The sequence below is a fragment of the Ambystoma mexicanum genome, chromosome 9 (assembly GCF_040938575.1).
Source record: "Ambystoma mexicanum isolate Mex_15411 chromosome 9, UKY_AmexF1_1, whole genome shotgun sequence".
NCBI lineage: Eukaryota > Metazoa > Chordata > Amphibia > Caudata > Ambystomatidae > Ambystoma > Ambystoma mexicanum.
This window is the reverse complement of record NC_090931.1, coordinates 820032789-820058494: the sequence shown is the minus strand read 5'-3', so window position 1 is coordinate 820058494 and position 25706 is coordinate 820032789. Positions and strand designations below refer to the sequence as shown.

Below are 25706 nucleotides of genomic sequence, written 5' to 3'. Positions count from 1 at the left end.
GGGCTATTTGGTGCTTTTTTTGAAGCACCAGAGAAATATAAAATGTAGTTTGTAGCATCAGAAACTTATAACATGGGTGCCTGCTTAAATGAATGAAATTTCTTGCACAACCTGGCAATAGCCCTGCTCCCTTCGAAGAAAGGGTGGACAAATCTGATGCAGCTGTAATTTGGAAGTTACAAATAACCATTTGATTACGTATGACCAGATCGGTCACGCTAATCCGCAACTTTCAAGACACAGTCCCATCATAGAGACAGTCCTTGAAAACTGTGGTACACTGCTATAAATATGCCAATCTTTTAAGCTACACTGTGAACAGAGAGGTTCAAAAGATTAAATCTTTTAGAAAAGGAATAAGGTAATTTGCCCCTTTAAAATAATGCCTCTAGGGCACTTTGCTCAGACTGAACTGGTCTCTGCTTATCTGATGCTATCTTTCAGGTAAAGAAACCGACATACTTCTGGGCCCACTATAGTGCTTAATTTTAGTTATTTCCCCATCTATTTCAAGATGCCCAAATTTTACCAATAAACAAAAGTCTGCAACGATTCTCCAACAAGCATACCCAGGGACTACCATTTATCTTGCGTGAGGAGTTTGTATTTTGTATCTTAATGTCAGAAATAGAAAGTGGTGCAATTGCCCAATGTTGTGGCAGACTTTCAGACATGGCGGAAAGGGTTATTTGGAGGTGTTTAACAGAAATATACCCTTATTGCTCCTTAAAACATCATGAGACAGTGTTATTATTTAATTCCAACCAAGTTACCATAGAATACAGATAGTAACAGTCTTTACCGCAAGTAAAGGATTTTACTACTACTGTTAAATACTCCATCCTCTGAAAAATAGGGCTTCTTCACTCATCCACCCCAACTGATGTGAATTCTACTTTTGGTGATTTTGACCTGCTGCCCTGAAGGAGAGTATGGAACAAGTTACTTACCTGTAACTGTTGTTCTCCAGCATGGGTCTGGTATGGATTCACATGCAAACCCTCCCTCCAACCCCTCTGCGGCTCTTCTTGGTCATACTGCCACTTTACATGCTTACCAAATCTGACGATGGCTGCCAGATGAGGGGCTTAGGGAGAGGACTGTCATTGGATGTGTGTAGTATTATCCAGATGACAGTGATTGATTTAAAGGAGAAATACAGTTTCTCCAGCATGGGGTCTGGCATGGATTCACATGCTCATGAATATTCCCCGTCGTCAGCCTGGGAATCCTCGGTAAAGAAAAAATCAGTATCAGTTTCGTTTCTGATCTGTCTTTCTTAGTAGTAACCAATCGCTGATCTCTGGGTCATACTGCCCCCAGCCAATGACTGCCCTCTCCCTAAGCCCCGCCTCTGGCAGCCATCCTCAGATTTGGAAGCACGCCAAGTGGCAGTATGACCAAGTGAAGAGCCGCAGAGGGGTAGGTGGCAGGGTTTGCATGCAAATCCATGCCAGACCCATGCTGGAGAACAACAGTTACAGGTAAGTAACTTGTTCCTTCTCCAGCAAGGGGTCTGGCATGGATTCACATACTCATGAATAAAAGAATACATAGCAGTATACACATTCACAACCACGGGAGGTGGCAACAGGCACAACATTAAGCATCTCTTACCTTCTCACCAGGCTCACCTTAAGCGAACAGGTTGCGCAGCATTGCTTGGCTGACCCTGGACTCCTCTCCTGGAGCCCCGATCGACGCAGTAGAATCTTGTGAAGGTGTGCGTCGACCTCCACGTAGCAGCCCTGCAGATGTCCAGCAGGGGCACACCAGACAGGAACGCCGTGGTAGCAGCGATCGCTCTGGTCGAATGGGCTCTCGGACAGTCAGGCAGCGGTATGTTTGCCAACCGGTGACAATGCATGATGCAGCCGGAGAGCCATCTGGAAATGGAAGTCTTCGAGAGAGCCTTCTCTTTATTCACAGACCCAAAGGTCACGAACAATTGTGACGTCCTGCGAAAACTCTTTGTGCGGTCCACGTAGAACTTCAGCGCTCTAGCTACATGCAGCGAGTGCAAAGTCCTCTCGGCCGGCGTCGAAGGCGACTGGAAGAAAAATGGTAACACCAAGGGCTCGTTGAGGTGGAAGTCCGATGGCACCTTGGGCATGAAGGAGGGGTGCGTCCTCAGCACTACTCTCGTGTCATGAAAAGTCAAGTATGGAGGCTTGCAAGATAGGGCCTAAATCTCTCCCACTCGTCGCGCAGAGGTGATGGCCACAAGGAACGCTGTCTTCCATGACAGGAACTTCAAAGGCGCCGAATGCATAGGCTCGAATGGGGCTCCCATGAGCCTGGTCAGCACCACATTAAGCTCGCACACCGGGGCAGGGGCCTTCACCGCGGGAATGATCGGAATAGTCGCTTCATGAATTCCTTTACCAGGCGATGAGACCACAAGGACGCCCGTCCCGTAGTCCTGGTGTATCGGGAGATGGCAGCCAGAAGTATTTTTATGGAGGCGTGAGCCAGTCCAGCTTTGGCCAGCGACAGTAGGTACGGCAGCACTTGAGGGGCCGTAATCTGCAGAGGGTTAATCTTCTGTGCACGGCACCAGACAGAGAAACTCTTCCACTTATGACCGTAACACTTGAGAGTCGAGGACGCCCTCGCCTTTGCAAGAACCTCTCTGCAATCAGCCGGGATATCGTACCCTCCAAACTCTAGAGCTGCAGGAGCCAGGACTGCAAGTTCAGGGACTGTGGGTCGTGATGGAGAATGGCACCTCCTTCTCTGGAGAGAAGATCCGCGTCCGCCGGCAGCTTGACTGGTGCGGACGTTGACAAGTCCAGAAGGTCTGGGAACCAGATCTGCCTCGGCCACGCTAGTGCGACGAGGATCATCCTGCACCTGGACTTCGTGAGCTGGTTGATGAGGCGGAGCAGCAACGACAACGGAGGGAACGCGTATAGAAACAGGCCGTCCCAAGGGAACGAGAAAGCATCGCCCATGCTCCTCGGCTGTGGGAACCCGCTGGCGAACCTCTGGCACTTGGAGTTCGTCGCCGTCGCGAACATGTCGATCTGGGGTTTGCACCATCGTGGGAAGAGTCGATCCACTTGGTCCTGGCGCAGTTCCCACTCGTGGCACGAGCGAAGCTCCCTGCTGAGTGAGTCCGCGATGGTGTTTTTTATTCCTGCCAGGTGGAAGGGAACCAGAAACATCCCCTGGGCTACGGCCCAGTGCCACAGATCCTGGGCCTCCTTGGATAGGGCTGGGGATCTGGTGCCTCCTTGCTTCCGTATATAGAACATCGTGGTGGTGTTGTCGGTAAAGATCCTCACCACTTTGCCCTTGAGGGACGGAAGGAACGACTTGAGGGCCCAGAACACTGCTCGGAGCTCCAGAATGTTGATGTGGAGAGACCTCTCCTCCAGGAGCCAAAGGTCTCTTGCGTGGAGGTCTCCGGTGTGGGGCCCCCCCAACCCTCCAGAGAGGCGTCCGTTGTCACCGTCTCCTGAAATGCCGGGATTTGAAATTCCCCACCATAAGATCGCCCGACGGAACTCCTCGTCGAGAGGGATCCTGTCCTCGAAACAGCCCCTCGCTTGGAGCCAGCGGGCGTCGAGAAACTCGTATAGCGGACGCATCCGAAGTCTGCAAAGGGGTACAAGGTAGATGCATGAGGACATCATCCCGAGGAGGGACTTGATGGACCTCACCCTGGCCACGTCCATGGCTAGCAGGCGCTGCACCTTGCCCAGGATGGTCTTGGTCCTCTCCTCTAAAGGGGAGGCCAATTGCCCCACTGTATCGAGCTTCGCTCCCAGAAACAGTGCTATATGCGATGGAATCAGGTGGGATTTGGGGTAGTTGATGGCGAACCCCAGCTCCGTGAGCAACCGGACGGTCTTCGCTGTATGTTCGACGGCGAGTTCCCTTGTCCTTGCCCGGATTAGCCAATCGTCCAGGTAGGGGTAAATGTGGATCCCCTGCAGACACAGCCACGCCGCCACTGGTGCCAGGCACTTGGTGAAAACCCTGGGTCCCGATTTTAATCCGAACGGCAGGGCCCTGAATTGGTAGTGGCGTCCCTGAACCACGAACCTGAGGAACTTCCTGTGCCTTTTTAGAATAGGGATGTGGAAGTAAGCATCCTCCAGGTCCAAAGACGATAGGAAGTCACCTTCCTCCAGCTGTCCCAGCACGTGCTGGAGGGTGTCCATCCTGAATTTCTGTGCTTTGATGTATTTGTTTAAGCGACGCAGGTCCAGGATGGGGCGCCAACCGCCTGTCTTCTTCTTGACGAGGAAGTACCTTGAGTACACTCCGGAGCCCCAGAGCCCTCTGGGGACGAGATCGATGGCACCTTTCTTGAGCATCGCCTTTACCTCCGACAGTAGTTGAGGGACGTGATTCTCCTTCCTGGCCACAGGAGGAATGCGAGGGCACTTCTTTTGGAATTCCAGCGAGTGCCCGTTGGCCAGGGTGTCCAACACCCAACGGTCGGTGGAGATGGACTCCCACACGCTGACGAACTTTGTCAGCCGGCCTCCCACCGGGGTGCTTTGGTGGGGGCCCGACAACCCGGCCGGGTCAGTCTTTCTTGGAGGCAGACTTGCCGCCTTGGCCTCCTTGGCGACGGCGGCGGGAACCCCTTTGCTTGCCGCGACCTCTGTAGGCCTCCTGAGAAGAGGAGCGGGCCGCCTGGCGGTAAGTGGAGGAGCCACCGCTGGATACTTTGGAGGCACCCTGTCTGCCTCCGAAGCTCTGAAAGGGCTGCAGCTGTTGAAGCACCCCCAGGGCTCGGGCCGTCTCCGAGTCGGTCTTGATGGCCTGTAGGAACTCATCCACCGCCTTACCAAAAAGGTTGTTGCCGTCGAACGGCATGTCCAACACCCTGGTCTGGACGTCTTGGCGAAAGTCTGTCGCCTTGAGCCATCCTCGTTGTTGGAGGCAGACTCCGTTGCCCAGTTGGCGAAATCCGGTATCAGCAATGTACGTTGCCACCGTTATGGCGTGATCCAACACCACCTCGCCTTCCTGCAGAATTTCTAGGGCCTCCGCCCTTTTGTCATCAGGCAGGAAGTCTAGCAGGGGAGCTATCTTGAACCAGTGCTCCCTGTCGTAGCGGGCCACGATCGCTAAGGCATTGGCCGCCTTAATCGTCGTCACCGCCGACGAGATGACTCGTCGTCCCATAGAGTCCAACTTCTTGCCCTCGCTGTCCGGCAGGGAGGTGGAAGTTGAAGCCGCCACACCCGCTGCCTTCTTCTTAGCCGCTGCCGAGACGACAGAGTCCGGCATGGGCTGGGCCCTGAGGCACAAGAGGGCGGCATCGGGGACTCAGTACTTCTTCTCGTACCTGTCCCTCTTGGCTGGTGTCATGGAAGGGTTCTTGAGGACAGCAAGCCCCTCCTCCCAGATGTCGTCGAGTAAAGGCACCGCGAGGACTGTCTTCCTCTTGGCCTCTCGTCATTGGTACAGAAACCCCTCCTTTTTCTGTTCTTCAGGGCAGAGCTGGAAGAGCTCGGATGCCCTGGTTATCATGGCGTGGAAAGGGCCAATTTCGTCGGCTGGAGACGCCCGAGGGGGGGGGGTGACGACGGGATGTCTGCTGTGTCATCGCCGCCGTCATCGTCCGTCACCGTCGCTGTATCCGTCGCCGTATCCTCTCTAGGGTCCGGCGAGGGGGATGAGGGGTCCACCGGTCTCGCAGGCATGAAGGGTGGAGCGGGGTGGACTCTCCTCCGCTTGTTCGGAGGGCTTCCCGACAGGCCTGGTTCTGGATCCTCCGTCGGGGTCCGTGGTAATCTCGTCCTTATGTCGGTGCATAAGGATTGGATTGCCAACAAAATGGCCGCTGAGCTATCCTGGGGCTCGGGCAATGGCTGCGACGGACGGGATGGCTGTTCCACTGGGCCCTGTTCGTCATCGTTGTCGCTATCTTCGATCACGTCAGCAGGGACCGCCCCCGGGGATTGAACCTTCTCGAACCTCTCGTTGAGGCCTATGTGTTAGGCAGAAACCTGTGCAGTTCCCTCTGGGACCACTGCAAAAGATTTAGGACTACAGGTGTTTGGCAGTAAACCCACTTGGTAGAAGTCTGTACCACACAGATTCACTTGGTAGCTGTGGCTGAGCAGTCAGACTTCCCTCAAGAAGAGTTAGGCAGTATACAGAGTATTCACAATAGGTCAAGAGGACACAATAGAACAAGTAAACACTGACCAGGGATTGGTGTAAAAGAGATATAATTATTTATTTAAAACCACATTTAGAAAAACACACAGGCATTAATAGTAAGCAATTCAAAAACACGGTCACTAAAAGATATACACTCCCTTAAAAGAATATTAAGTAAAGCCCCACTTATTTTCAGACAGCGGTGAGCGCTTAACATAGATGGCACTCTAATAATTTGTTTTAAAAAGGGAGAGAAAGGCAGAGAATAAATTGAAACAGATCCCAACACTTTTTCACGAACACAACAAGAGAGGAAGGCAAAGTAACACTGTGAATACAGAGTCAGTAGGCCGGATCCGCTTTAAGAGGATCAAAACGAAATGTGTCCAAGGTCACACGGTTGCAGTGCAGAAAAGTCTTGTAACGGTTCAAAAAGGAGTTGGACCAAAGAAAGAGACCAGTTAGAGGGTCAAGGCGGCCAGCCCAGTCCAGAAGGTTAAGGGGTTATTATTACCTTGTAGCAATCTTTAGAAAGGGAGGCCTGGCGGACACGGTACCTTAAAGTGGTGAGAACACTCCAGAGGGGGCAGTTGTTCCTGGCAGCGGATGCAAGTCGGTGCTTTGTCTGGGGGAAGAGAGGATCTCATCGGGGAGGAAGACAGGAGTCCGTTGCACTGCCAGGGAAGAAACCAGCCGCGGAGTTTCTCAGGTACAAGGAGCGGTTCGTTGATTCGCGGTTCAGGGGTATATGGCTATCTGGCCGCCAGGGTGCTTGTCACGGGCAGTTTGACCACAAACCGGTCTGGGGTGCGAAGAAAAGAAGGTAAACTGGTTGTGCCCACCAGTCAGGGGAAGAAGCCTCTCTAGCCGGGAGATCTTCTCTGTCGTCGGGAAGTGGTGAGCCGGTTCCGCAGGGCTCCACCGGTGGTGTCGTCGTGGTAGGTCGGCTCAGCGGCTCCCTCGTTGGATTCTCAGGTCCTGTGGCGACTTCTGAAGTTCCAGTCCCCAAAGCCCTGCTTTTATGCAGCATACCCCCATTCACTCAGCCTAGCTGTCAATCAAACATGCTAAGTGGTGAGCCGGCCGGCTCACCACTTGGGCCAATCACACAAGAGTGTGACTTGAGTTACCAAGGTAACTCAGTCCAGGGTGCCTAAACCCCCTCGCACACCTCCTGTGGTACCCAGACAGAGTGGCACCACTTTTGGAGGCTTCTGTGGAGAAGCCTGCCAAAAAATGGAACAAAGGGCTCGACTTGGGTTGGAGTCACAGAAGAGAACACAAACGCCATTTTAGAATCGAGTCCTGGCAAAAATTACCAACCGGCGAATTAATATTAATTAAATAAACCGGCGGTTTGTTCGAGGCTATGAGAATTAAATAATGAAAGTTGGTAGCCTCGAACAATGGGAAAATCCCATAGGGAAATATTCGCGGTCGAATATAGAAAGTAGTATCCACTGCCACTAGCCAAAACTCGATCAGGGGGGACGGAGACGTGCCCCCTCGACTAACAGACCTCGGGGCAATCGAATTGCCCCCACCAGTACGTCCACAATATGATAGTTTGTACTGGTTCCTGTTAATAATTTGGGACTAGTAAAGCCAATGGCAACTTTACATGCCCTGGGAGACAGTAGTCAGTCCCAGGGTATGGAGTCTATGGTGGGTGTCACTATGACACCCCTGTGTTACTGCACGGAGGGTGCTGTGTAACACACATAGTAAAAACACATGAGACCCTGTGGAGTAAAGGACCCCATAGCCCATAAAACACAAACAGTCAAAGGAACACCATAAATCATGTCCAAGAGTGGGAGAAACAAAGAGTCTCACTCTTGGCAGGAGAAAAAAACAAACTCCATAAATCCAGCAAAGCTGCTGGGGGACTCACTAGGTTAGGAAATTCAGCCTAAAGAGAGAATCCTCCCTAACACTATGAACCTCTCGTTGAGGCCTAAGGACCTCTCGTTGAGGCCTATGGACCTTTTCGTTGAGGCCCTTCTCGGTTTCCACCAGTTCCTCCTCAGAGGCTAATTCCGAGTCGGTAATGTCCACCCCCCCCCCCCGTCTTTTTTAGCCTGGGGCTTCACGGGGGTCTTAGCGATGGGCTGGAAAGAGGAATCCCTCCGCGGTGGCAGGGATACTCTGGGCACGGCAGGCGTTTCCACAGGCGTAGTCTCAGCCGGCTTCGCTAGGGTCGCAGCGACCACTTCGGTAGAGGCCTTTGCCGGGTGGATCAAAGTCCTCACCACCTTAGGTGCGTCCTGGGCCTTCGCCTTGGGGGGAGGGTCAGCGCCTCGCTCCCCCTTCAAGATCGACCGGGTCTGCTCCAGCAGCCTACCCGGGTTCTCGGACTTCCTCTTCCCCGAACCAGAGTGCTGGCTCATGGTCGAACGTGCCGGGGAAGTAGCGCCCTGCTTGGCAACCGAAGAGCCCGACCTTTTGGCGCTCCTGGTGCCCGCGGACTCGCGGTGCTTGGCCTTCTGTTGGGCCCCCGTCGCCGGGGCGCCCTCACAGGACTTGGAAGCCCGCTCAGACTTCTTCTTCGCCTTCTCACCTGCTGTGCCCTTCTCCAGCCAGGCGGCGAGGCGGGAACGACAATCTTGATTGGTCCGTTCCGAAAGGTTCTTGCAGAACGCACAGTCTTTCTCCATGTGCGTCTTGTCCTCATGGAGGCAGTAGAGACATTGTGAATGCTCATCCTCCTTGAAAACGTTCTGTAATCCGCATCCATGGCAGCACCTGAACAGCTTGGATCCGGCCGTCGAGCTTCCCTTGTCCTGGGCCATGTCTGTTGAGGTAGGCCGCAGATCTTTCGGAATCCTCCAAGAAGTATAAACTCGACGAAAACATCACCCTTGATGGGGCGTAGAAGAATTCCGAAATGGGTCCCCGTTATCGGAAGTAGAAACAGTGGAGCTTGAGGCTCGATTAAACCGATAAAATGAGAAAATCTCCTGAAAAAGCATGAAAACACAGTAAGAAACTCGAGAGCTAAACACGAGGACTCCCAGCACTTGAGCGTGCGGTAAAAATCTGAGGATGGCTGCCAGAGGCGGGGCTTAGGGAGAGGGCATTCATTGGCTGGGGGCAGTATGACCCAGAGATCAGTGATTGGTTACTACTAAGAAAGACAGATCAGAAACGAAACTGATACTGATTTTTTCTTTACCGAGGATTCCCAGCCTGACGACGGGGAATATTCATGAGCATGTGAATCCATGCCAGACCCCATTCTGGAGAAGCAGGCTACTGGGATGTGTAGCCTCATCCGATGCTTCCTTTTCTTGGGCACATTATCCTGTTTTGAGAGAGTAAACATCATGGATGGTGTATATGTCTCTTAGCTATCGGGCTTATTTTGAGTAAGTGTTGTCATAACTCACAGGACAACCAAATGTTGATAGTAAGCAGAGGCCCAGGAATTTTGACCATAATTTTCTGAGATGCAGTGTTTCTGATGCAATTATTATTACACATCCTTACACAAAATATACATGTTCCCTTGGCCCTTGAATTACTTCAAGTGTGCCCCTACCCCTCTGGTCCACCATGATGTTGCTGTGTGCCTCTAGTCCCCTCTGGTCGATCGTGATGTCGCCATGTGCCCACGTGCCAGCTCCTTCCTGTGATGTTGCTGTGTGCTCCCAGCCCCCCCTGTTCCCCGTGATTTCTCTATATGCCCTCCACCCCCTTGGGGTCCCGTGATGTTGCTGTGTGCCCAGACCCTCTGGCTACCTGTGTTCACTGGGTGTCCAGACCCTCTGGCTCCCCGTGTCATCAACTGCGCCCCCAACCACCCGGTTTCCCGTGATGTCACTGTATGCCCCCAAACCTCTTGGTTCCCGCAATGTCGCTGAGTGCCCCTGCCCTCCCCACCCCCCTGTTCCCTAAGATATCACTGTGTGGCTGTACCGCTGACGTTCCCTGTGTTTTCACTCTGTGCCCCCACCCCCTTCTGGTCCCCTTGATGTCGCTGTGTACCCCCTGCTCTCTGGTTCCCTGTGATGTCTCTCTGTGCCCCCTCTGGTCCCCATGCTGTTGCTTGTGCCCGCAGACCTCCTGGTCCCTCCATACTGCTGCTGTGTGCCCAACTGCCATGGTCCCCCACAATGTCGCTTGTGCCCTGCAGCGCATCTGGTGCTCTTGTATAGTTCCCTCCTGTCTCTGTCTTGGCATTTGCACTGTCTGGGTGTCGCTAGGCCGAGTGCAGTGGCTAATCTTCGTATTCCAGTTGTTCATGGCGTGAGGGAGCATCTTTGCATTTTCCCTTGTTCCCTCCCTTGTCATTAAGCGCTTGTGAAGCACATTGTGTGTGGGCGCTGTGTGGATGAACCATCATATCATATCACTATGTTCACTCTCTACTCTACATCATCACACAATTAGAGTGCAGTTGCACCCCTCAATCAATTTGGCCTAGCTGCTCACATATGAACTCTACCTGATGAACACCTCATCATTTTAATAGAATAAGCGACCCATAGGCCTAATAGCTGGCAGACCCAGTCTTGTTTTGTCCACCGGCCAGACCGCACACATTGTACCAATACCCCCACACCTAATGCTAGGATGCAGCTACCATCAGGCTATAACATCAGCTACACACTATACTGGTGCCCCCAAGCACCATTCAACACCCTACACTTTCAACTGTCCTGGACTACGAACCCCAAGGGCGTTCAACCTACCAGTGCTTTCAGGTCATATCAATGATATATATAGAGCGCTATATAAATGCCAAATAACATAACAAACTTCTATTGGCATGTTTTCTGACACATTCCTTTAAGTTGCCATTATTTCATCTGCAAACATGGTATTCTGTCTGAATTGTTTGACAGCTACATCAATTATGCAACATTTGTTTGTTGTAGTACACATGAGTGTTTTTCCAGTGGCATAAAACACACAGTTTTCTCTGCTTGATACTGAGGCAGATCTCGAATTCTTGCACTAGTTGATGAGTGATCGTTAAAATAACATAAAATGTGTTGTAGCTTGTGTGTTCGGAAAAAAGTGTTGCAGATGCACCTTTTACACAGATTTGTAGGGAATTGCAGTGGATGGGAAGTGGAAATGCCTTTCTAAACTCTATTCAGAGACAGTAGCTCACCAACTATGCATGCTCACTAAGTGACTTACCTCATTAGTCAGTTGTGCCCATGGAAACTAATGTGTGCACGACAGCCAACCAGTTCCGCACATAGAAAGTATTATTATAGGGAACACTGGTTGGCACCACATTAGTTTCAGTATTACTTCACCAAAACACTTCAGTGCTGTTTCAACTGCTTTCATGAGTTTTACCCCGCCAGAGTACTTCATAAACTTCCAACTGGTTTTCTCCCATCCCACGCTTACTACTTCTACAACATTCTGCTCCAATGCAAATGCTCTTGTGGTCTAATAGGTTCTCCTGTCAGCCAAGATAAACTGCTGCAGTTCTCCGTCCGAATATTCTGTCCTGCCCGAACAGAACCAATAGGCACAAAATTCTACGTCATGGTACACTTCTTTGCCAGGTCCAACTACCACCTTCAAGTACTTCTGTGGTAAGGGTCAACTTCAAAGCTTTAACAATGTCTTCTGCTTCACATAATTAGGGTTGGGATTTTCTTCAAGTGGTACAAGAATCACACTGGTGCTATTTATTACACCCAAGCATTTGCCACACGCAAGACAGGCAATGCTTCCTTCCACCTGGGCCGCTTATCAGAAGGGAAGCCCTCCTGACAATCTTGTTCTATGCCTTAATGTGTGTCCCTTTTGGCTTTGGTAATAAAGGTTAATGTTCCCTTCTCGAGGTACGATCTTTAAAGTCCCTTCAAAAAGCCAGAAAAGGTTTAAAAACAGAACACAAAGAATGGCGGGGCGTGGGGGTGACAGTGGAGGTTAAGTTGCACAAAGACAAATCTTCCCCAACTAAGACAATTGGACTTCATTACACACAACACACAACAGATTTAATCAAACTATCCTCATCCCGGACACAGCCAACCAGATAATGTTAATGCAGATTTGTAGACAGAGTCTGGATTATATGTTGGGTTTAGAGTGCCACATTTGCAGAAGATTTGTCAATTGAGCAGCAGAGCAAGACTTACCTTCCTCCTCGTTCCACGTGAGATTTGAGATACAAAACATGGCCGCAAGCTGGAGTTTCACATTGGAATGGCCCTAGAATGAAATCCTCAGACAAATTAAATTAATGAAAAAGGTATACTTCACAAATGATTAGCAAAGAAACAAAGTAGAAGAGCAAATACACAATCAAGGGAGTGCATAGGGCACTGGACTCCCAGAAGGGTGAAGGCCCCAGTGTCCTGACCTTATGTGGGTGGACCTATAAACATGAATTCCATAATGTTTGATTCCTGTGCAGCATTTCTAATGCCATTCTTGCGAGTGGTAGGATGCCTTTTTCATGTGGAAAAGCTAGAATGTTCTCAATCCAAAAGAAGAACAAGTTACTTTTAACCTTGTAACGTTCTTTCGATGGGATGTTCCTCCGACATATTCCTTATCTTTGATAGATCATCTACCAGCTTGCTGGCCTCGGAATTTTTTTTTCAGTAGAGGGCTTTGCATGTCGACGTTCCTCGTGCCGATGTCCCTCGACGGCCTCCGTATCGGCGCCGACGTCACTGCGCGTATAAATAGACTTGCGCAGCGTCCGTTGCTCAGTTCCATTTTGACGTTATTAGTTGTTTTACATTAATTGGTTATTGACCTTGAAGGAGCGTAAGCTGCAACCACAAGGGAAGGATTACTGCGGGGATGGATGGGAAGGGCGATAAGGAATACGTCGGAGGAACATCCCATCGAAAGAACGTTACAAGGTAAGAAGTAACTTGTTCTTCGAAGGGATTGTGTCCTCCGACGTATTCCTTATCTTTGATAGACTCCCATAGCAGTGGTGTGCAATTGGAGGTGGGAGTAAAACACCATGTTTCCTTTCAGGAATGAACTGAATGTAATACGGCTTTGCCAAACCTAGTCTCTTGACTAGAGGAGGAATCCAGGTTGTAAAATCTTGTGAAGGTATGTGCGGACGACCATGTGGCAGCTGCACATATGTCTCGAACCGGGACCCCTCTTGAGGGCCGAGGAGGCTGCGATACCCCTGGTTGAATGAGCCCTAAGATTTTGAGGAGGCTCTTTCCCTGCCAGTTTGTAACATTCCAGGATGGGCAAAATAATCCATCTGGAAATGGTTTGTTTTGTTATCGGTAGTCTCAACTTGTGCCCTAAGTAACCCACGAACAGTTGGTCTGCTTGCCTAATCATAGCAAGTCTGCTGATGTAAAAGCTTAAAGCCCGCCTTGGGTCCGGCCTATGTAGCCTTTCTTCCTCTTTCCCCGGATGGGGAGGCGGATAGAATGAAGGTAAAGTAATTTTCTGAGTGATGTGGAATTCAGAAACCACCTTTGGGAGGAAATTAGGCTTCACCTGTAGGACAACCTTGTCTTTATGAAAAATTTTATGAGGGGGTTTACAAGATAGAGCTTGTAATTCGCTCACCCTTCTAGCAGATGTTAAAGCCACTAATAAGAAAGTTTTAAGGGTGAGAAATCTTAGCGAACAAGATTGTAGTGGTTCGAAAGGAGTACCCATCAGGAAATTTAAGACTAAATTTAAGTCCCATAAGGGAACCTGGAAAGGTCTTGGAGGGTAGACATTAGTTAATCCCTTTAGAAATTGTATTACTAAGGGTAATTTGAAATACAAAGGCTCCTCTGCAGTGCGCTTGAAGATCGATAGCCGCTGCGAGATAGCCCTTGATAGTGCCAGCTTGAAGGCCTGAATTTGCCAAGTAGAGTAGAAAGGATAACACCGTTGGTGTACCACATGAAAATGGGTCGATATTCTCTTCTCTACACCAGCTGCAAAACTTGTTCCAACGGCAGCGGTATAAAGACTTTGTTGCTGGCCTTCTGGCCGAAAGCAACACTTCCATGACGTCATCAGGGAGGTCCCAATCCTTGTATCTCAACCTTTCAGAAGCCAGGCGTGAAAGGTTGAGGGTTCTGATGTCTGGATGGAGAACCGGACCTCCCTTCTGTGAAAGAAGATTCTCCTTGAGTGGAAGAAGAATTGGAGGGCAGATGGACATGTCCAGAAGGTCTGGGTACCACGTTCTCCTGGCCCAGTCTGCTGAAATTAGGATCATGGTTCTCCGGAATCTTCTCAACCGCCTGATCATTTGAGGAATGAGAGGGACTGGTGGAAACATGTACAGGAGTGGAAACTCCCAGTCCACTATGAACGCGTCCCCTATAGCTCCTCTTGGGGGAAATTCCCTTGAACAAAACAGATCGCACTTTCTGTTGGTACTGGTGGCAAACAGATCCACTTGAGGGGTTCCCCAAAGGGCGAAGATCTCCTGAAGGACTTCTTGAGCTAGTTCCCACTCGTGGGAGACTGTGCCCTGCCTGCTCAGAGCGTCCACCGTCAAGTTCTTCTCTCCGGCTAGGTGGACTGCCGACAGAGAGATTCCTTCTTGAATTGCCCAAAATCAGAGCTGCATTGCCTCTCTGCACAGTGGCAGTGATCCTACGCCTCCTCTTTTGTTGAGGTAGTGCATGGCCACTGTGTTGTCCGTCATTATCAGGACATTTTTCCCTTGTACAGGTGGCAGAAAAGCTTTCAGCGCTAGTCTGATTGCTCTCAGCTCTAACATATTGATATGTGCTCTGGACTCCGATGGAGACCAACGGCCGCTGATGGTCAAGTCGTTGGTATGGGCTCCCCACCCCATGAGTGAGGCATCTGTGGCTACTGTTATCTCCGGCCATGGTTGCCAAAACAGTTCCCCCTTCAAGATGTTTTTCTGGCAGGCCCACCACTGAAGGTCTCGAGCCACCTTGTCCGGAATCTGAAGGAGGTCTGTCATTCTCCCTGAGAATTGCGACCACTGAGTTCTCAGTGCCCACTGAAGAGATCTCATTCTCAGGCGAGCCTCTGGCACAAGGAAGATGCAGGATGCCATGAGGCCTAGCAACCTCAAAAAGTCGAAGGCTGGGAGACGTTGGGCATTTTGAAACTTGGTGACCATCTGCAGAATATCTTGAGCCCTCACCTCTGGTGGCGAGGCTTTTCCCAGGGAAGTGTCCAGGACCGCTCCAATGAACTGGAGTCTCTGTGATGGTATCATCCGTGACTTCTTTAAATTGAGGGAGAAGCCCAGTTTGTGAAGGAAGTGGCAGACAAAATCTAGCTGGATCTGAGCTTGTTCCGAAGATACAGCTCTGATCAGCCAATCGTCCAGGTAGGGGTAGACGTGGATCCCTTCCCTCCTTAGACTTGCAGCCACTACCGACATTAGGTTGGTAATGATAATAAGGGCCGCCAATTGCGAACCTCAGGTATTTCCTGTGTTTGAGATGGATTGGCACATGGAAATAAGCATCCTGGAGGTCCAGAGATACCAGCCAGTCCTGGAGCTGGAGGGCCTGAAGGATCTGAGAGAAAGTTACCATCTTGAACTTGTCCTTCCTGAGGAACTTGTTCAATTCTCTTAAGTTCAAGATAGGTCTCAGTCCTCCGTCTTTCTTCGGTATGAGAAAGTAGGGGGAGTACCAGCCCTTGTTCCTCTCTGCTACAGGTACCGGTTCTATGGCACCTTTCTCTAGCAGGTCTACAATTTCCTGCAAGAGGAGCGGATCTGGAACTTTCAGAGAGCTGTTCCCCGGTGGATGACTCTGAGGGATGCGTAGAAAAGGCAGGCAGTAACCTTGGGCAACTGTCTCCAATGCCCAAGCATCTGACGTAATATCCTGCCATTCCGTCAGATGTTGAGTTAACCTGCCCCCTACTGGTGTTTTGTGAAGAGAGTCCTCAGAGCGGTTTGGAGGCGGCTGATGCAGATGCTGAGGGACCTGCTGCTGCTGCGGCTTTTGTGTTTTTACCACGCCCGCCTCGGGTGAATTTCTTCTGACCCCTTTGAACCGGCTGTCCTCTGCCCTTTCCGAATGCAGATTAGAAGCAAAAGGACTTACTCCTCCAAGAGGTTCCTGAGGGACCATAAGGTGTCTGACGGATTGCAGCTCCTAAGGATTTTGCTGCTGCCTTTGATGTTTGTAGTTTTTCTAAACTGTCATCCGCCTTCCTACCAAACAAAGAAGAGCCGTCAAAGGGCATATTCAAGAGTCTGCTTTGCACATCTGGAGCAAAACCAGACTTTCGCAACCAAGCAAATCTCCTGGTTGTTGTACTTGCCGCCATGGCCCTGCTGATACTGTCAGCAGAATCTATGCCAGTCTGAAGGGATTCGCACATTGCGTCCTTACCATCCTTAATGATGTTGAGAAACGCTTCCCTTTCTTCTCCCTCCGGGAGGCAGTCAGCCGCTGATGAAGCACACTCCCAAAGTGTGTGGCTGAACCTTGCGAGCGTACAAATAGCATTGATGGATTTCAACGCCATGCTACATGCTGAAAATACTTTTTTGGCCATAGAGTCATATCTCTTATCATCCCTGTCCTGTGGAATAGTAGGTTAAGCCGATTTACTACCTGCTGAAGTAGCTGCCTGAACAACCAGACTCTCCGGAGTTGGGTGTTTGGATAAACATTCAGGGTCAGCAGAAGACACCAGATATTTAGCTGATAATTTTTTGTTAACCGCAGGGATTACCTCAGGTGTTTCCCAGTTTGCCAATATTCTCCTTTGTAATGCTGCATGAAATGGCACCACAGGATCCTCCTGTGGACCTTTGACCAAGATGTCTGTGAGGTTGTCTTGCTGAAAAGCAGGTGAGGGTGTGGACCATCCCATAAACTCTATTATCCTTGCCATCAAGGTTCTATAAGGGGTTTCAGCATGTTCCCCTGGGTCTGGTGTGGCAAATTCCACTTCTGGGGAGATGTCCAACCCACTTGCTTCCTGTAGGGTTTCATGGAGGTCTTTCAACCTACCTTCCTCAGAGGTAAATTCCTCTGGTGCAGGAGTTGCAGATCCCTGCAACTCAAAAGGTCTTTCCTGATCCGAGTCCTCCCCTTCTTCATAAATAGAAGATAAGACCCTGGAGTGATCAGGTCTTGAAAATGGTATAAATCCCATTACCAGAGCAGAAGGAGCCAAATTTGTCATGATTAGCTGAGACGCTTGTCGACGCGGACGTTAAAGGCTTCGAAGCCATCAAAGCCATCAAAAAAGGCATCGAGAAAGGGGTTAGAGGCCTCAATGAACTCGAGATTATCGGGATTCTACCCGAGGTTGTCGACGACATTCTCGTGCTCGAGGCTCTGGGTATGGCCACTGGCTGCGAGGTGGGCGTGGGTTTATCCTTTCTCGGTGTCGGCGTCGAAGACAGCGTCGACTCGACTGACCTGTGCGTCGAAGAACCCTTCGATAACGGCGTCAATGACGCCGATCTATGTGTCAAAGGGATCTTCGCCGACAGCGTCGAAGACGCAACTTTGCCTTTACTCGAGGATTTGAGATGCTCTCGAGTGGCTTCTTTCGCCGGGTAGTGCGACTCGCGGCTTTTTGATTTTTTGGGTCTTTCACCCAGGGTATCACCCTCAGCAGTCTTCGAGGGGGTCAAGGCCGCTTTCTCGAAGACCCTTACCATCTTTTTCCTGAATTCCTCCCACTCAGCCTGAGAGCTATGTTTTGTGGGGCAGGAGACCCTTTTTGGGGAAACGGAAGACGAAGACGAGGAAGGGGATCTTCGACGTCTCTTTTTTGAATGCTTAGATCTCGAAGAGTGATGGGAACTGCTTCGAGACTTAGAACGAGAATGTCTTTTGTGATGTCGAGGAGACGAATGACTCGACTCCGCCGAGGAAACTTTCGAAGAAGTTTTAACTGCCTTACCTCTCTCGAGCTTCCCCTTACGCTCCTTCAAGGCTTTCGCCGTCAGGGACATGCAGTCCTCGCACTCCGGAAAATGGTGCTGGATTCCCAGGCACCACAAACAGATCCTGTGAAGATCCGTCAACGACATTTTCTTTCCACAGTCTCGAAATTTTTTGAAGCCGGACCGCGGAGTCGTCAGTTTGGGTGAGGAAGCCATCAAGTACGAGTCGGTATTCACGAGGAATATATTGATATATTTGACTGAAGAACTGAGCAACGATATTCTGAGGCCCCACGAAGCGCGGAAAAACGTAACTGAGCAATGGACGCTGCGTGAGTCTATTTATACGCGTGGTGACGTCGGCGCCGATACGGAGGCCGTCGAGGGACAACGGCTCAAGGGACGTCGACGCGCAGCGCCCTCTACTGAAAACATTTTTCCGAGACCAGCAAGCTGGGAGAGGATCAATCAAAGATAAGGAATACGTCGGAGGACACAATCCCTTCGAAGAGGACTAGCTGGTTTGTTTCCAGTCCATATCCCTCCTTGATAGTCACATGAAAGTCATTGCAAGGTTTTCTGGCAATATTGTACGATTAGATGATGAACTAGGGAATCCTCCTTCTAGGCATAGGCTGGCTTTAGGGAAGAGGAACCTTGGCGCTTTGCCTCCTCCCAGATTCCAACATTACCAAGCATGTGGGGTGTTAGGCAAAGTTTGTATGCAGTACCCTTTGGGACCACTAGGACTACAGGTGTAAGCAAAACCAACCTTTGGTATACGTCTGTACCACACAGTTTTCGGTAGCGAGCTGAGCAGCCAGGCTTATCTCAAGAGGGAATGTGTGCTTGTAATGAGGTTACACAGAGGTCTAAAATTACAAGTATTCAAATAGACACTTACACTCAAGGTTTCTTGGTAAAACACTTATTAATTTATTACAGTCATTTAGAAAACATTCACTAAAAGGAGGCAATCAATATCATACAAAAATATCCTACAATACTTCACACTAACCGGTTCTGAAACATTTAAACTACTTTGAAGTAAGAGCAAAATGGCATTCAGAGCAATTGAAGTAGAAGCAAAAAGGCATAAGTTAATAAAACAAATAGTAGAGTTACTTTAAAACAGTGCAAATAGTTTGAGTTCACCAGAGGAGTTGGTCCAATGCAATAGGTAGGCCAAAGTCAATGGGCTAGTGTCTTGTATAGGTACAAACGGTGTGGTAGATCAACAGAAAAGTCTTTGCCACGGTTCTCGGAAGTAGTTCTCAGAAGAAAGAGTTATATGTCGGGTCACAAGCTGACTAGGCCTGCAAGTCGCAGTGAGAGGTAAGTTCTCTCGGTCGGGTTTTCACAGTACCTTATATTGAAGAAAAAGATGCAGCTGAAGACTTCTATTCATTGCAGTCCCTACAGATCTCTTGTTCCTAAGCCTCAGTCGTGGGGACAAGAGGGAGGACGTCAAAGGACTCCTGCACTGCACAGGGACTGGTCACAAAGCTGGCAAACTGGCAATTCTTCGATTCCGGTAGCTGTTTTCAAGCACACAAACTGGTGTCCTTCTCCCTGGCTATTCGGTTTCCTGCAGCACTCTGAGGAAAATACAACCAGAGAATGGTGTCCAGGTGGCTTACGAGTTGATTGGTCCAGTTCTTTTGTTTCAGTGGTCGACTCTGCCTTCCAAGCCAAGAGACTCGCCTTTTAAACAGTTTTCTCCCATTTATTCCAGCCTAGCTGCCAGTCACCCAACAGGGTGGCTGTCCTTGCCGGACAGTCACCCAGCCAATCACGCCAGAGTGCATTTGGGTCTTCTAGGAGGCCAAGCACAGGGAGTTTCGGGCACCTCCCTCACTTCCTGCCCATCCCAGACACTCAGGCGCCAGAGGCGGTCTTCAGTCCTAAAGCTCGCCAAAGGCATAGAAACAAAGGGACCAAACCTAGTTTGGCACGCAGAGACAAACCCTAGAAGGACCTTTCCAAAAAGAAATGGCGAAAAAAGAAGACTGGGACCTGTTTAAACAATGGAGGCCCAGACGCCTTCTTGAAAAACATGGCTCCCGCGATTTAACCCTACCGGTGTTCGCGGTCGGGAAAAATCATGGTAGTTTGTTGTAAAACCACAGCCACCAGCCATTTCAATAGGAAGGGGTAGAATTTGACTGCTACGTGAGTTTCTAGACTAACAAGTTACTCTCTTACATGGTAACATTCTTTCTATGGGATGGTCCGACGACGTATTCCATATCTATGACAGTAATCACCACAGCTCTGCTGCTTCGGAAAATCTTTCGGCGTCTGCGTCCTGCGTCGATTATGTCGATACGCCGCCCTCGAGGACCTCCTCCGACAGCCGACGTCACTGGATGTTATAAGGAGGACTCACGACGCCTGTAGCCTCAGTTGTAGTTTTTTCCCAGAACGTGTGGCACCAGTCTTCTGCCAGTCTGACCACACAAAGCCTTGCGGAAACGTAAGCTGCAATCGCATAAGAAATTCTGTAGCGGGGAAGGCAGGGAGGAGCGATATGGAATAGGTCGTCGGACCATCCCATCGAAAGAACGTTACCAGGTAAGAGAGTAACTTGTTCTTTGAGGGGATTGGGTCCTCCGACGTATTCCATATCTATGACAGACTCCCAAAGCAGTACCAATGCAAGGAGGTGGGAAAAGAATTTAGAAAACAGAAATTTAGAATGCCCAATCAAATTGCAGAGTAAAGGACCGCCTTGCCAAAGGCCAGATCCTCCCCCCGGATGGAATCGAGGGAGTAGTGACGTACAAAAGTATGTACCGAAGCCCAGGCGGCTGCATCACAGATGTTACAAATAGGAACACCCCTCTGTAGGGCAGTAGAGGCAGCCATACCCCTGGTAGAATGGGCCCGTAAGCCGACCGGTGGGTCCTTACCCACCAAGCGGTAACACTCAAATAGCCAAAATAATCCAGCGAGACAGAGTCAGTTTCATCACAGTTTGTCCCAAACGCTTTCCAGCGTAACCAATGAAGAGTTGATCGTCCACTCTGACCCGGGACATGCGTGAAATATAAAAGCTTAATGCTCTCCCAGGATCAAGCCTATGGAGCCTCTCCACTTCCTTACCAGGATGTGGAGGAGGATAAAACGCCGGAAGAACAACCTTCTGGCCTAAATGAAATTCCGACATCACCTTCGGGAGAAAGGAAGGACGAACTCTAAGGACAACCCTATCCTTACGAAACACAGTGAAGGGTGGCTTAACTGAAAGTGCCTGTAACTCACTCACTCTGCGAGCGTAAGTGACCGCAACCAAAAATACAGTTTTAAGAGTTAACAGTCTCAAAGGGCATGAATGCAAAGGCTCAAACGGAGCACCCATCAGAAACTTGAGAACAAGGTTCAAATCCCAACTGGGCACCTGGAAAGGTGACGGAGGGAACACATCAGTGAGCCCTTTCAGAAACTGAGAAATTAAAGGAATTTTAAAATAGGAACACTCTTCAGACAAGCGCTTAAATATGGACAGCGCCGCCAGGTAACCTTTAATGGTACCCAACTGAAGGCCCCTGTGGGCCAAAGAAAGCAAAAAAGACAGAACCAGGGAATGTCACATGCAAAAGGATCCACATTCTTAACCCTGCACCAGTCGCAGAACTTACGGCAACGGTACAGGGACTTTGTTGCAGGCCGTCTGGCCGAGAGCAACACCTCCATCACGAGAGTAGCTCGTCTCGGTAGGGAAGACGACGTGGAGGACAGAGGGACAAGTCGAGAAGGTCCGGGTACCACGTCCTCCGGGCCCACGCCGGAGCAATGAGGATCATCCGGGAACCGAACCTCCGTAACCTCCGCAGTACTTGCGGGATGACGGGGACTGGAGGAAACCCGTACAGCAGTGCGAATGACAACTCCACCACAAATAAGTCTCCTAAGGCTCCTTTTGGAGGAAAGTCCCGCGAGCAGAACCTCTCACACTTCCGGTTGTCACTGGAGGTGAAGAGATCCACTTGAGGGGTCCCCCAAAGGGCGAAGATCTCCAGGAGAATCTCCTGAGCAAACTCCCACTTGTGAGAGATCACGCTCTGCCTGCTCAGAGCGTCCGCCGTCTCGTTTTGGTCTCTGGCCAGATGAACTGCCGAGATTGAAACTTCCTGCTGGATTGCCCAGAACCAGAGCTGCATCGCCTCCCTGCACAGAGGAAGTGACCCTGCCCCCCTTTTTGTTGAGGTAGTGCATGGCCACCGTGTTGTCCGTCAGGATCAGGACATTCTTCCCACGCACAGTCGGCAGAAAAGCCTTCAGGGCTAGCCTGACGGCCCTCATTCCCCTTATTTTTTTATTTCCAAGAAAGACGGGGGTTTGAGACCCATAATGGACTTGCGCGGTTTGAACAAACTCCTCAGGATGGACAAGTTCAAGATGGTTACTCTCTCTCAAGTCCTCCAGGCCCTTCAACTTCAGGACTGGTTGGTGTCTCTCGACCTCAAGGACGCCTATTTTCATGTGCCGATACATCCAAAGCACAAGAAGTACCTGAGGTTCGCACTTTCAGTTTCGGGTCCTGCCGTTCGGATTGACCTCCGCCCCAAGGGTCTTCACCAAGCTCATGGTAGTGGTGGCAGCGTACCTCATGAAAGAAGGGATTCACGTCTACCCCTACCTGGACGATTGGTTGATCAGGGCGCGCTCTCCCGAGCAAGTCCTGGATCATCGGTCAGTCACCTGCCACTCTCCACAAGCTGGGCTTCTCCCTCAACTTAAAGAAATCCCATTTGACACCGACTCAGAGGCTCCAGTACATCGGAGCAGTGCTCGACACGTCCCTGGGGCAGTGTTTTCCTCCCCAGGTGAGGGCTCATCACATTCAGCAGATGGTGCACAAGTTTCAGCTTGCCCAGAGTCTCCCAGCGTTCGAGTTTTTGAGATTGCTCAGCCTCATGGCATCCTGCATTCTTCTGGTGCCAGAGGCCAGGTTGCGGATGAGATCTTTGCAATGGGCACTCATGCTCCAGTGGTCTCAGTCCTCCGGCAAGATGTCGGACCCTGTTCAGGTGCCGTCCTCGGTCACCCAGGACCTTCTGTGGTGGGCTGTCAAAGACAATCTGATGAAGGAGGCTCCATTTTGCCTACCCTGGCCAGAGGTGACGATCGTGACGGACGCATCCCTCCCGGGATGGGGAGCTCATGCCAACGAGTTGACAGTCAGCGGTCGTTGGTCTCCGTCGGGAGTCCAGACTCCATATCAATCTGGTTTGAAATTAAAAAATATGGGGAATACCATCCCTTGTTCCTCTCCGCTACAGGCACCAGTTCTATGGCGTCTTTCTCCAGCAGGGATTGAATTTCCTGCGCAAGGAGCGGATCTGGACTCTTCAAAGAGACATTCCCCGGTGGATTGTCTCGAGGCCTCTGCGGAAAGGAAGACAGTAGCCATGGGTTATGATCTCCAGAACCCACACATCTGAAGTAATGGCGCGCCACTCTGCAAGATGCTGCGCCAGCCTTCCCCCAACCGGCAAACCATGGGACATGGCCTCATGACTGAGCTGAAGCGGCTGCGGCGTTGCCTGAGGGCAAAGAGGCAACTGCCCGAGCGGCCTTGGCACATCGAGTACCTTGTTTTCCACCTCTGGCACTCCTACGGTGGCCCCTTTGACTGGCAGCTCTTCTCGCTTTACCAAAGGATGAGTAATAACAAAAGGAACCTCCCCTCCATTGCTGTCTCCTAGGACGAAAAGGCGGAGGCTGTCGAATTGCAGCGCCCAATGACTTTGCTGCAGCTTTTGAGGTCTGCAACCTCTCAAGGCTCTCGTCAGCCTTGCTGCCAAAAAGATGTTCCCCGTCAAAGGGCATGTTGAGGAGCCGGGCCTGCACATCAGGAGCAAACCCTGACTTCCGCAACCACGCAAACCTGCGTATCACGGTGCTCGCCGCCATGGACCAGCTGGCGCAATCTGCCATGCCCAAACCCGACTGAACGGCCTCACACTTGGCATCCTTGCCATCCTGAAGAAACTCCCCCGGGGGAGCAGACCATCCCAAGTACTCAGTGACCCTCGACATAATGCGCCGGTACGAGGAGTCGGCATGAGTGCCAGGCTCAGGCCTACAAAACTCCACCTCCGGAGAGGTGTCCAGCCCACTAGCATCGTGCAGGGACTGCCTCAGGTCCTCAAATTGGTTATGGCCCAAGAGAATCTCGTCTGGCACCGTATTAGGAACCATGCCATCATCAGAGCCCTCATCCACCTCTGAAATAAACTGAAGATGGTGGTAAGAAGGCACAGAATGTGAACCAAAGCCATGCTTGACCTTGGCCAGCGCCTTTCTAGGGGGTTCCACCGAGCCTCAGGGTACCCCCGTCGACACAGCCTCGAAAGGCGTTGAGGGCATCGAGTGAATCAACGCCGAACGCGGTGCCGACAGCATCGATGGCGTCGACACAGGCCTCGAGGCCGGAGCCCCAAGCGTGTCCTTCGACAGCCTGGGCGCCGATGGCGCCGACGACTTCTTCGGAGGCGGGGCCTTGAAAGAGTCCGTCGACGACCTCGGCGCCACCGGCGTCGACGTCTTCCTCGAAGACAACACAGGTTCTCACGGTCTCGAGCGCATCGAGGACCGGGACCTGGACCGGGGCATGACGAGAACGATTCCCCTTGTCTGAGCAGGACCTCTCCCGCGAATTGAGCCGAACACCCGAGCCCAAAGGCGTGCGAGTGGTGTCTCTCGACCGATCACGACCGACCCCACTCGGAGGCACGGACGGACCGGTGCCCTGCGATTCGAGAATCGCTAACATTTTCTTCCCGAAGGAAGCCCATTCCTCCTGCGTCGCCTGCTTGGTAGGGTAAGCGAGGGGCGGAGTCCTCGGAAGAGGACGGGGAAGGCGACCGAAGACGGCGCTTCCGGGAGTGCCTTGAAGAGGCAGAGGAGTGGCGGGACCGACTCCGGGACCGAGACCCACTGGACTTCCGACGACGACGCAGAGAGTCGCCTCTTGCATCGTCCGTGGAAAGCCCCGCAGACCTCGACTTCCGTGGCTTAGACGCCTTACCTACCGATAACAACTTCTTGCGGTCCCGCAAGGCTTTAGACTGGCAGTCGACACAGTCATCCGTGTCACGGGCCTCCCCGAGGCACCAGAGGCAGGCGTTGTGCGAGTCCGTAACCGACATCTTGGACCCACAGTCCCCGCACTTCTTAAATCCCGGACGCGGGGTGGAAGACGAGGTAGACCTCCTTCACGAAGAAGAAACTTCACAAAACGAACAGGTTCGAAGAACCGAGAAACAACAGAAACTCCAAAGAGTTGAGGCGCGCCGAGATTCCCGAAGCGAACACGTTCGTGGAAAAAACGGAACTGAGGCTACGGGCGTCGTGCATCCTACTTATAACATCCAGTGACGTCAGAGGAGGTCCTCGAGGGTGGCGTATCGATGTCCTTGACGCAGGACGCAGAAAGATTTTCCGAAGCAGCACAGCTGTGGTGATTACTGTCATAGATATGGAATACGTCGGAGGAGTCAATCCCTTCGAAACAGGGGATACTCGGTAACCCCTCCAGCACTATATTGTAAGATAGTGTGTGCTGGGTCTAGGAATTTAAAAAGACTAGTAAAGTCAATTTAACTTTACATTCTCTGGGAAACAGTAGTCTATCCCAGAGAAGGTATTTAAACCTTGGGATAGCCTAGAAAGGCTTTCCTGTGTTAATGCACTGAGGGTGCTGGGTAACACACATGAAAAAATGATGCCTATGGAGTTGTCTAAAACTCCATAATCAAAG

General features: G+C 51.0%; 1 protein-coding gene across 7 annotated transcripts in view; it reads right to left on the bottom strand.

Annotated features, from left to right (window-relative positions):
• The window catches only part of ARMC8 (armadillo repeat containing 8), a 1620024-nt gene that overhangs the window by 152334 nt on the left and 1441984 nt on the right, over positions 1–25706 (bottom strand). For all 7 annotated transcript variants that reach the window (XM_069615827.1, XM_069615825.1, XM_069615821.1 and 4 more), the window contains one exon: positions 12240–12312. In XM_069615827.1, coding sequence (XP_069471928.1) covers positions 12240–12312 — 73 coding nt within the window. The remainder of the gene's footprint in view (positions 1–12239; positions 12313–25706) is intronic.